The sequence below is a fragment of the Cyprinodon tularosa genome, unplaced genomic scaffold (assembly GCF_016077235.1).
Source record: "Cyprinodon tularosa strain WSP-4 unplaced genomic scaffold, ASM1607723v1 ctg196, whole genome shotgun sequence".
Classification (NCBI taxonomy): Eukaryota; Metazoa; Chordata; class Actinopteri; order Cyprinodontiformes; family Cyprinodontidae; genus Cyprinodon; species Cyprinodon tularosa.
Window position 1 is genome coordinate 824,953 of NW_024038715.1, and position 12,874 is coordinate 837,826.

The 12,874-nt window shown below is 37.6% G+C and overlaps 1 protein-coding gene across 3 annotated transcripts in view; it reads left to right on the forward strand.

The window, feature by feature from the left end:
• The window catches only part of LOC119782627 (rab GTPase-activating protein 1), a 95,943-nt gene that overhangs the window by 9,694 nt on the left and 73,375 nt on the right, over nucleotides 1-12,874 (forward strand). Inside the window, exons 2-6 of one of the 3 annotated variants that reach the window (XM_038283655.1) lie at nucleotides 3,693-3,928; nucleotides 7,119-7,148; nucleotides 7,852-8,110; nucleotides 8,212-8,425; nucleotides 8,502-8,676. In XM_038283655.1, coding sequence (XP_038139583.1) covers nucleotides 3,776-3,928; nucleotides 7,119-7,148; nucleotides 7,852-8,110; nucleotides 8,212-8,425; nucleotides 8,502-8,676 — 831 coding nt within the window. In that variant the 5' untranslated portion in view covers nucleotides 3,693-3,775. The remainder of the gene's footprint in view (nucleotides 1-3,692; nucleotides 3,929-7,118; nucleotides 7,149-7,851; nucleotides 8,111-8,211; nucleotides 8,426-8,501; nucleotides 8,677-12,874) is intronic. The other 2 variants (XM_038283656.1, XM_038283657.1) reach the window with 2 other exon arrangements.

Here is a 12,874-nt window from a genome sequence, read left to right on the forward strand (position 1 = left end):
GGTGTCAGGTAAACAGTATAAACTCCACTTCCACCTTCTAAGGACATTATGAGCCATCTCTGCTAGATAAGTGTTTGTACGAAGCTTCAAAATGCCTGAGGCTCTGTCTCTTTAAGTGAAGGAGTTCAGGAATACAGAATAGGCCTTTATCACCTTTGGTTCTGAACTGTGATGCCAGTCGGACGCTATGGGACTCTAGAATCTAAACTCAGATTTCTTAGCGGTTCAGATTTACTTGCATTCTTTTGCTTTCCTTTGCATCTCTGCTGGAGAGATGAGGATAGTTTAAAAGGAGCCGTGTTGCAGCTCTGAATGCTCTCTATCTCTCTGCACGGCGCTCCCTCATGAGGTGCACATAGAACCCATCTGGCAGCTCAGAACACACTGTTCAGCTGGAGAGGCGAAGTAAGCAAAGCAAAACAAACAGGCACAGTTGATTTCCTGTTCCCACTCCACATCTTTACATGTGCTTTGACCTAAATGTACTATTTACAGAGATATGTTGTTTCTGTTTCACTACCATAGCTTGCACAAAGGCCTTTGTTGTTATGCTCATATGGACATCTGTTTCTCACCTTCAAACAAAAAGTGTGTAGAAGAGGAATTGTTTATTTCCAATTTTTGATATTGTTTCTCTATAGCCTAGTATATTTGTCCTTATCTCAGTTTGTTGGATTTTAGTTGATTAGGGCTAATTGTTTTTAAAATTCTATGTTCTGGAATGGTGCGTCAGATGCGTATGCGCATACATTGAAAAAAACGTCCAAAACCGTACGAAATTACAGTGCATAACTTTTCGTACGATTTCATACGAACTCATAATGAGAATACACTGAGATGCTGCAGCACTCCATCTGCTCCATACAGTTGATTAAGACTCTGGTCACTCCACTTTCTTGGGTAGCGTATTGGATTTTATAGGCTAGGAATGATTTAAAGAACGTCGTTCTCTGTGTTGAAACCTTAAAATGTAGGATTTTGTTATCATTGATACCATTAACCATAGATAGTTGCATCATTTTAGCTTCTGGGACAAATTCAGAGATCCTGTGAAGTTGTTGATTGAATCCTCTTTTTTTTTCTTTTTAATAACTTAAGAACCTTGGAGATGCAAACATTACGGCCAAACCTGAACAGATCAGGTTCATTCATACGGATAAAAAGGTTTCAGTGGTCATTCAGGGGAAAAAACCCTCCAAAAACATAAAGATTGCCTAACTTTAGATTAATAGTATGGCTGCTTGTTAATAAGTAAAGAACCACATTGTTTGAATTCATAATGAAATAAATTAACTTTAAGTAATGTTCTTTTTATCAGCTTTACTGATGTGGATCTAACCTTTTTTTTATGTATTTAAGTTCTATTAACCCAAAAGTTGCTATTTCTCATGGATAATATTAGATTTCTTTGTCTCTGGAGGAGCACCAAGGCAATGATAATGAACAGCAAGGCTTGGCAGGAGCAGGCAGAGATCTGATGCTGAGGACAGAGCGGAAAACAGGGTGACAAGGCGGCCATTGTTAGGCCTGACGCTGCCAGTTAAACAGACAGAGTTAGATTGTGTGTGCTTTCATACAGATGTGAGCCCTGTGGGTAAGTGAGCCCTCACTAATGGCCGTGTACAGCTGTTAGTGTTTCCCGTTTGCTTCATATAGTTTGAAGACTTCTCTTGCTGTTTGATGTGTGACTTGTAAGAAAGATTCATTGTATATTTTAATAAAGTACATAATAGTGAACATACAAGTCTTCATTACTGTTTAAACCTAATTAAAACAAACAACAACAAAAAACACAAAAGGCTCAATATTTATAAGTTCCCAATATAAAAGCTACTGATTTAATGAAACGCAGCTGATTTAGAGCAGAGTTATCATACTGTTGTATCCATTTTCAGATTTCTAAAGTTTAATTCTAACCAGGTGCCATGAAATATAGCAGAACAGCAAAACTAACAGAAGATTAGAGATATCTAATAACTACAGCCTGTTTAATTCCTCCTTACTCAAACAAAAAAAGCTTATTTTGAAAGCAAAGTGGGAAAGCAGGACTATGGAACCACTTTGCTACCAGTATCCTCTATCTCCAACATCTTGCTGATAAATGTTTGTGATGTTTTTTGTTTGGACTGTAAACAGTTGAACGTCTAGCAATCATACAGTATGGTTCAAACAAAACACAGTGGGTTTAAATAAGCTAGCTAGAATATAGCCCAGGTCAATTTAAGCTGAAACCCACGTTTAATTCAAAAACAAAATTATCAGTGTATGCTAATACTATGCTAATAATTGGATAGCAAAAGATTCCTTAAAAGACTTTTTGCGAAATTAAACCAGGTGAAACTAAAACTTTTCCACTTGAGAAGTTCAGATGGAGCTTATTGACAGACAGAAACTATTAATTTATCTTAATGCTAAATGTTTAACTTTCTTTTCTTTTACAATTTTGGTATAATTACTGCTTTGAGAGGTTCGCTCTGTCACCTATAGGTACATTTTAGAGCCTCTAAACTCTAGTTAAAGATTAATCGATATTGCTAAAATAGTTGAGGATGGTTTAAATAATCGATTAATCCGATTAATTGTTTCAGCCCTAATGTACAAATATATATTGACTAGGTTTCATTATTTCTTTGAAGTAAAAAAATATACTAAATGACATTTTTGAACCTTTTGTTCACTTTTTGTTTATTTTTTTTTGACCGAAAGGGTTATTGTTATTAGACCATCTATACTAAAGTGGTTTAAAAATATAATTTAAGACAATATTCACATGCACAAGATTTCAGATTTATTAAAGTAACATTAAAGGAGTGTGTGTGTGTGTGTGTGTGTGTGGGTGTGTGTTTGTGCAGCTCAAAAATGAGTTATACTGTAGGAAGAGCGTTCCTAGTTGGGTCATACCATTTGTTAATATTAATCACTGCATTTCTGCAAAGGAGAAGGGAGAAAATGTTTCCATCCAACCACCTCAAATTAGTACATGTTGCTATTTCCTCTGAATTGACATCTAAGTGAAGAATTTATAAGAGGAAATTAGCTGTGTTTTGGCAGCACCGCACATGGGAACTTTGTTTCTTCAAAGGAAGAAAGGATTGATAGAAAAAGCTAGCTGCTGTGACTCTGTCTTTTTGTTTGCCTGCTGGTTTAAATAGAAAGCGAGAGCGGCAGAAAGAGGAAGGGAAATCCTTACGCAGCATGAAGAGGAGATAAAAAAATGCAAAAGGAGAACTTGGGAGCAGCTCATGGTCTCGTTCCTGTTCTAGGCTCCAGATCCAGATCCTTATTTTTGAGACTTTCTTCCTGTTGCGCACAAAGGCACCTTGTTTTATTTCCAGCGGTTACCTCATGGCTTAATGGGTGTTTATAGAAAAGTGGTTTGTTGTTTGGTTCTTCTCTTACATTCGCAGCAAGCTATTTTCCTACTAAAAATACACATCAATCAGAAAAAGAAAAAAAAAACTTTCTGGCATCAGTTCATCTCCATATTCTCATATTTATCACTTTTGCCTAAACCTAGTTCAACTTTCGATTTATATCTGACTTTTAGCTCTATTGTTTTTTCTTTGTCTATTTAAAAAACATAAATCAGCTATAATCATCTCATATTTTATAGGGGTTGCCAATTTATAATTTGATTAAAGAGGCTTTCATTTTCTTCATGACTGCTATGCCTTTTTGTTTTGCCTTTCCAGGTGATTTTGCTCATCATCTCCCTCCACCTCCTCCTCCTGTCTTCCATTCATGAGCAGCAGGGTCGATATTAGAAGTAGCAGCCATGGATGACAAGGGCTCTGTGGGGAAGATTAGCGTGTCTTCAGACTCAGTGTCCACTCTCAACAGTGAGGACTTTGTCCTCGTGTCCCGGCTGGGGGACGAGACCCCTTCGTCCACCAATAATGGTAGCGATGACGAAAAGACGGGACTGAAGGTAAGGACGAGTGGTGAGGGGAGAGAATCACTGAGTAAAAGATGTTTTCACATTATTTCAAGTCACAACTACAAACTTTTGTTTATTTTAGAGATTTCACACGGCAGAAAAATACAAAGTAGTGCATAATTGTGAGTTATACAATTTTATTAAAACAAATATCAGCAGTGTGTTAGTGCCACTGAGCCACTTGTTTGTAGAAGAATCATTTGCTGCCGTTACACCTGCATGTCCATCTGGATTACCTTTCTACCCATTTTAAACATCTAGACAGACATTTTTTAGTCTCGCTCTTTGCAAAAATGCTAAAGTGGGTAAACTTCCAGGTCGGATTTCAGACACATTCATGTGATTTGATCTAAACCGGCGGTTCCCACATTTTCGGTTTGGGATGGTCTCATTACCCAAACTATTGTTTGGTATAAACATACTTCTTAAATGCCTATAAATAAGTATAATGGTAAGAAAAACGGTATCAACATCCAATGTATTTGGTTTTCTCTACTTCTAAGAGATATTTTCATCTTTAAATACAACAATATGCTTCATCATAACGGTTTGGCATCGAGATTCGATAATACACCAGAATCGTTCAGTTTTTTTTTTTTTTTGATTCCTAATTTTAATGCTATGTCCGCCGACTGTAAATGGAAGTATCCAAATAACAGCGGGGAAGAATCCACAGCAGTGTTTGCGCCGCCACCTGTTTGTGCCGCTGCATTTAAAAGTGTGGTGTAATGTTTATTTGGAAATGACCAGTATGCTACCTGTGACACTGGTGATGGGATTAAATTATGCAAAGAACAGCTCACAGCTAACATGATTAATCACCGCCGCCGGAGTCAGAGTGAGAGCTTAGTCTGCTGCGAGGTAGGCTCCCTGAGGGAATTTGTTCCTCGGCTAAAATCGCAGCGTAGCTTCTGCAGGGCGAGCAAAGACTTTTCCTTCTCTCTTCCTCTTACTTTATGTCGGGACAGATATCCGCCTCGTTTCATACACACAGATCTGCCGACCTCCTGAATAATTATAAGCATACCTTCATCTGTTTAGTTTGGTTCATTTGGAATCTGTTTCAACGTTGCAGTATGAAATCTGATCATTCCTCTGTCCACAAGAGTAAAGCATCCTTCCTTTCATGTCTAGTTGAGTGAAGTGGAGCTGCAGTAAATGATGCTGAAGATATAAACTCTGTCAGGATGCGTTCCCACTGTGCTGTTTTCTCCTCCGGCTCAGACACTCAGCATAGAACCGCAAGGCAGCCAGAAGTAGGTGAATGAAACGATACAGCAAAAGAACCTGAGGCATCAGACATGAACATATGTTTTAATGAGATTGTAAACAATAACGCTCCATGTGAAAATGTATTTCTGTCATTAGAAAATATATTAGATTATAGGTTGAAAATAATGCTTTCCAAAAAGTCATCCAGAAGGAATGCCATTAGCCAGTTAATTTAAAACATCTAAAATTTCTTTCTTCTTCTTCTTCTTAAAAGAACCTGAATCATAATGAAGAATCAGAATTGGAAACGTTCAAATTAAAATGATTCCCAACCCTATTCATTAATATAATTTTTATTTTCTGTAGAGTGTCTTAAGACTCCATAACTATCAATCCGGGACTATAAGTGGGATCATAACTTCTTCAACTTTTGGAATAAATGATTTTGACCATTTATCCCTGCAGCTCTGGCTGTAATTTTAGCAATGGAACTAAACCCATGTTCATGCTGCAAAGTGAACCAAAAATAAGCCTCTGGAAGGATATCAAACTTTGCCTCACTGAACTTCCTCTCTGTAAACCAATATAACTCCTCAATTTTTCCCATTTTGAATAAAACATTTGTTTTTGTTCAATTAACTTTATACAGATTCTCTCCACTTGCTAACATTGTGCTTTATGGACTTGGTTACAGTGTATTTTATTTAGGGGTTTTGAAGTAAAGGGGGTTGAATGTAATTTGTGCCCTATTTATTTTTCTTTCCTCCAGATCTACAGCTATGTACTACTTTGTGTCAAAAATGTTGGTTTTATCACGATAAAATGTGAAAACACTGAAGGGGTGTAAACACTTTAGCCAGGCGCTGTTGGGTTGCATCAAGATTTGTTCTACTGGCAGCTTTTATATAAAGTCATATTTTGGACATTAACTTTGTGATCAATTTATTAGTAGTGTACACTATAAAAGATGCAGATAAGGGGTCACCATCTCTATAAATTCAATAATTTATCACTCATCAGTAAAAACTCCTAATCATTTTCACAAGCATATGGTTGAGATTGCATGTAGAAGCTCCCACTCCTGACCAGACGACTAACCATTCCTTGAGTTGCTATTTTGCTCTCTTTCTACACTTTCCTTGTAGACTTTAATCTTACTCATTTATTGTTACAGTTTCTTATTAACAATTATTTAAACCATATTATTCTGAATATTGATATTAATTATTGCTGTTTGTTTGCAAATAAAATGTTTAGATGGAAAATGACCTCATCTCCAGTGAGCCGGCTCTCTGTCATTAGATCTTCCTCTGTTAACTGATATAGTTTAAAAGGGATTTGACTTTTTAAAGTTTGATTCTTCGCCTTATTCAACACTGTGGAGTCCGAGTCTGTTGGTTTAGAGCAATGTTAGGTTCCCTGTTGGGAGAATATGATTTTTCAGTGGTGTATTTATGAAGCCAATGAGGTTTTAGGCAGCTGTGTGTCCTTATAGGTTCAGGTTAAAATATTTCTGTGCTCTGTAAAGTAGCTTGGTTGTGTCTTTATAGTTCCTTGCCCACTGAACCTGTACTTCCCTTTTTGTCCCAGTAGATGGCGCCAACATAGCAAGGAGTCGGATATTGATAGTTTTGAGAGGATGTTGCTGTTTCTGCTGCTTTTATAATGCTTGTGGAATATATACGCTTTGCCGTTTTGTCATTTTGATCAGCAGCCAGCAAAGCTTTCAAGTGGCCATCTTGATATCATCACCTTACTGTTAGACATATATAAAAAGCAGCGCCTGACACCCATTGACTTTCCTCACATTTTAGAAAGAAATCACTCCATCCATTTCCCCCCAGTCATCCAGATATTATGTTTTTTTTGTTTTGTTTTGGCAACACATTCTCTTGCACATTTCCCTCCCAGCCAGTCCATCCAGTCAGGAGAAGAGCCAGTGTGTCTAAACTTGTTGTTTGTTATGCAGGTGATTTCAGAGGAAGGGGTCAGCTTTAAGGTCAGTTCTTTTCTCCTGCTTTTTTTTTCTTTTCCTTTTCTTCTCTCAGAGCAATTTCTTTTACTTTCCTTTGCTCTATCTCTGTGATGTGATTTAGTGGTGATCCTGTCTGTGATTATTTTAGCTTCCTGTTTTTGTTTCCCTTTGTATTGTGAGGTAACTTTTTTTTATATTTGGATGTGGATGATGGTATACACTGATATCCTTCATCTAGTTTCAAGCTTTATGCCCCAGCTGGTAGCTTAACCTGTAAAACAACTATTTATTAGCAGAGAATTAGTCACTTGAATAGAATCCATCCACCTGGATATGTTTTAAGTGAAAAAGGCAGAGATATTTAACTTTCTAAATTAATTTATTCTACCAAAAACATTGAATTGGGCCAATAATTTCTATCAATACAAAAGCCAGTCAGTCTTAAAGTGAAGCTATTTTATAGCCTTAATGACATACTGACCCTATACTGACTCTACTAATCACTAACATTAAATTATTTCTGATAAAAAATATCTTTAAAAAGTGAACTTTTTAAGAATATTACAATCACTCAAATCATGTTGTCAAATTTTGTGAACCGTTTCGATGCTCTGGTTGTCGGCTTTTAAAATTTTCATGGTGATCGGTGCAGAAATCTTCATGTTTTATCACCTTTTCTTGGATATTTCTTTGCCTTTGACTCTATATTTGGATATGTCTGGAGCAGATTGTGGGGAATGGGAGTGAGCAGCAGCTTCAAAGGGAGTTGGAGGACGTCCTCATGGATCCATCTGTGGCAGAGGCCGGTCTTGGTTCAGGAGAAGGAATGAGCGACCTTGGCGCTACTGACCATGGTGTTCCTTCGAACACGACGTCACCTGTGCTGGCAGGCACCGACCCACTGAGTTCCACGTCACCCACACTGGAGATGGTGCTCCCCGTTCAGACCGCTCAAGAGAGTGAGCTGAATGAGCGGTCCTACAGAGGTAAAGGCAGGATGGGATTGCATCAGTCTTCTTCTTAAAGGTTAAAAAAGTCAAATAAATGTTGCCTCTCCTCTTGTTTTTCTTATTCCCGCGCTCTACAGCAGATGAGTCCTCTTCAGAAGGAAGTCCTTGCAGTCCAATTCCAGATGAGGACAGTGTGGTGTTCAGCCAGCTAACATATCTGGGGTGTGCCTCTGTCAATGCCCCCAGGAGTGAAGTAGAGGCCCTTCGTATGATGAGTATCCTCCGAGGGCAGTGTCAGCTCCCCCTGGATGTCACACTTTCAGTGCCAGGAGTCTCTGAAGGCACCGTCAGGTTGGGACACAAATCTTATATGTGGTACATACACTGGATAGTAAAGAAGACTAAGCCATATTTTTTGTTTTTGCAGGTTGTTGGACCCGCACAACAACACAGAAATAGCCAATTACCCCATTTATAAGATTCTGTTCTGTGTGAGAGGCCACGATGGCACACCAGAGAGCGACTGCTTCGCCTTCACAGAGAGCCACCACAACGCAGAAATCTTCAGGATCCACGTGTTCCGCTGTCAAATTCGAGAGGCAGTAAGAATTTTTTGCCCACATACTAAATAATGTACATAGATATGTAAAATATGAAATATAGAAAATCTGTTGCAGACTTTAATGCCATGATCAGGTCAGTTCTTCTCATTTAATTGGCATCAATTTCCAACAAATGTAATTTCAGGGAACTTTGAACAGTTAACTGTTCCAGTTGCTATCCTGTTATAATAAATTCAATTTGTGTGCAAGTTGAGAGGACAAAAATTAGAGAGAAGAGAGGAATCTTTGTTCAGTATTGCTTTTATGGAGGAAATAACAGAGGAAAGTAGCTTCAGTTGATGTCTTTATCAAGGTAAGAACATCTATTAAACACAAAAGAAACGTGGCTCAACACAAAAGTATTAGGCCAGGTGTCAATTCTTTGGAAATGAACAAACTTAGGAACGGCTATAGACCTCCTCGGAAAGATTCAGTTCAACACTGAACAACTGAGTCAGGAACTCTTTCTTCCTAAATTAGTTATTGGCAGCACATGATAGAATAGACTCAACCAAACATGGGGACACTGGACAAGGTATAACTTCTATGGAAAAATGAACCAGAGGTCACAAAAATGAATAGCACAGCAAAGACAAATAATCTTAGTATCACAAAATTAATTACTACACAGAACCAAAGTACCATAGAGGGATAAGTTAAGCAGAGGAGTGACGGCGAAAGATTTGCTTCTTGTTCTACTTTTAGTAGCACATTTAAGCCTGCAGCCTACCAGAAATTACTGGTTAAGGAACATGTGATATAATCAAATCTGCTATAAAACATGAAGCTTGATAGCTGAGAAAAATAAACCATCTGTTTTTTTATAAATACCACAAAAGGGAATCATCTCTGTTTACAGCATTTTTGCATAAAACAATATAAGATTCATTAAAAGAGTCATGTATCTGTGAGGTTTTTATGACATCATGTCATACAGAAAAGCATATTTGAAGCATATGCAAAACGGGTGACTAAAGAACTGATAGCACAGGTATGTAAACGGCTCGATAGATTTGATAAAAGACAGCAGATTTACTAAGAAAATTGGGTTAAAGTACAGCTGCTGTGATCAGTGACCTGCTTTCTCCCATATGAAAGCACTCAGTGTGACTAAGAGCCTTCAGACAGACGCTGCTTTATGGTTTTCCTACTTCATCCCACCATCCACAGTCACAGAAACAAACTAAGAATACACACACCCACACCAATGCTCACACCACAGTGTTGAAACATACGAGAGCCATCAGATTCACACTCAGACAATCACATGCGGCGCTTACATCGTTCTCACTCCTCTCAACTGAACAAAAAAACCCTTCAGCCGCCATTACAGTCGGCAAGTGCCAGACAATCAGGATGACGATTGCTTTCTGACAAAAACAGTATATTGATACTCTTGACCGATGTGAAAGAGAAAATCGCTGCTGTGGGATTTGACCATGTGAGGTAGAGAAAGAAACATGTTAGATTAGACGGACCGTTTGCCTCCGATCTATTTGTTATTTCCTAGCTGATTAATCAGTGAACACGAGGAGTGCCTACACCATGGCAACAAAATTAGTGTTTTATTGTATTTGTGAAGGCCATCCAAACTCTTCATGCCAATAATGAATGCTGGTGTCTAAGAAACATATAAAATATAAAATGAAATAATAATTGGTTACATATATGTCCAGATCCATCATAGCTTGCAGATATATACCATATAAACCATGTTATCAGATATATAACATTAGCAGAGTTAAATCTTACTCACATACTTCATAGTATGGCCGTATTTCTTTGCACCATAGCTACATTTACATTAGGAAAATTTCCATGATCTGATCTAAATCTTGGTTGATGAGAAGTAAGAAATATCTGCTTACATGGGCTCTAAATAAAGTAATCCAGGCATTAAGTCTGTGTATATGTATGTTCCAAGTCTTTGATTGGATTAAATCATTTAATAGAGTGGGCAGGACTGTCTAATTTTCCAGAAACACTTTAGTTGTAGTAGAAGAAACTGCCTGTTTTTTAAACAAATCTGTACCTGTCCGCTCCTCCTCAACTTTAGCTGGTCTTTGTGCCCTCCTCTCGTCTTTTTTTTTCTTCAGTTGTGCCTGTTGATATAATTTTTTTCCCAATATGGAGTTACATAGCATCTTTGTATCTATACTTTTATTTTTGGCTGTCATTTTTTGTTTAAAGGCTCATCAGTAGCTTATGCTAATGCTCCTTTACTACAGTGGTAGAGGGCAGGAGGGCATGTTCATCCATATATTACATTTAGAGCCACCTCCTCCGCTAATGACCAGGAGCCAGTGGATGAAGGTTAGTAAAGAGAAAAACTTCATGCTAGCATTGCACATATATGCAGTGGAGATGATTATACCCGAATGTGTGTTAACATGGACAGCAATAGGAACAGGGATCGTAAAAAAAACAAACACCTCTCTTTTTTTGGAATGACATTTCTTTCCGATCGGACCAAATCGGATTAGAATCTTCACTCCAACATGTTTACATGAAACAGTTTTGATCTGATAAGGCCTTAGATCTGATTATTTGTATCCATGTGAATGAAAGCTACTGTCTGTCTTAGATAATACGCTATTTCTATTCATAACTCAATCATAAAAGTATTTAATTGAGCTACAGCAAATACCACTGATAATTCAAAATTCAGCATCCATCCAATTATACTCTTATAATGTTTAACAACATTTTTGAAAGTATTCTGATTCTAGATTCGTGATGTATTTGGAGACCCAGCAGGAAACAACTGTTGATATATTTGGTCTGACCGGCCGTGTCTGCAGCTCTCATGATCGTACTAAAGCAGTTGTTAGATAGATAAAAAAAATAAATAAATAAAGCAGTTGTTAGAGATGAAGGGAAGCATGTATTGCTTCACTTGAAAACTGTATCCCTGGCAACGACTCATTCTTTTACCTGGTTACCCACATTCTCTGTGGTCCTTTTTCTTCACCTCATTAGTGATAATTTTGCCTCCATTTTCGTCTTTTAAAATCCAAACCCTTAGCAACATAATTATCTCCTCTGCCTAAAACCTCACATACCTCCTCTCCTTACCATCGTGCACCCAGGTCAGTTTGCTGGTCTCCAGTTATTGCTGGTTTCCTGATGGAGAGCCCCCTACTGTGTCACATACTAAGCAATTTCCCTTTTTTTGCTGTTTCTTTGCAAAGATATATTTATTTTAAAATTGTGGCCTTTTTTGCACAAAAATCTTAAACTTACAATAGTAATTTTGAATATGCCCTCTCTATATAAAGGTTGGTGACTCCAATCAAATAAGAGAGCAATGGTTTCAGAGACAAATTTCTCACACATTTAGAATACAAAAAAATCCACTCATCTAACTGTAAAGTTTTTAAAACACAGGGTTTTAAACCGGTTGGAGAAGGACTTGAATCAGGAGAAAGTAGTTTTAAGGAGCACTTGTCTTTCATACTTTACTATTAAAACTTATATGCATATTTCCAACCAATCAAATCTGATCTATCTTCTCAGCACGTCTGAATGAAAATCCATAAATGGCTTATGAAGGCCCAAATACTCAGTGAATTTTAATCCAAAAAGTGTATAATTTTGATATGAAACATTTTTAAATAAACCCTTAAAGCTGTGTAGGCAAAACTAACATCTGAAATTTCAAAATAGGTTTCTGAGAATCTAAAATTTCCTCTGTAATCTTCTCGTTCTTGTACAGAAGAGGCTTTTACCGCTTCGGCTCTTTGTTTAAATTTAACATCTTGATCTTTGTATGATTTGGCTTCCTATTCCTTACTAAAGTTGATGTAAGCGAAAAACACTTGAGATTTTGTTTGTTTGTCTTTTGCTCAGGGTGGATGTATAAGAACTGGTAAATGTCCATGTCAGACTGCATACATTTACAGTCCGTGAGCTGGAAAAGCTTGTTCATGCTGTAGAAAAAAGAAATCCATCTGAAAACAATGAAATCTGGAAACGGTTATTTGAACATTAAGCTAAACAGGGAACAACACTCCCATTGTGTTAAATGTTACTCTTTCTGTCAAGACAGGGCTGAGACCCCCTCTGTTTAGCTTTCCTCAACCCCCCCAAGCTCTTACTTCCATTCTCATTTAGCTCCATAAAAAAATCCCCCCTCTGGAGTCCCCTGATGTTCTTCTTCACCAGGGATGGAACAAACCCTGCTTTATACCCACGTCTT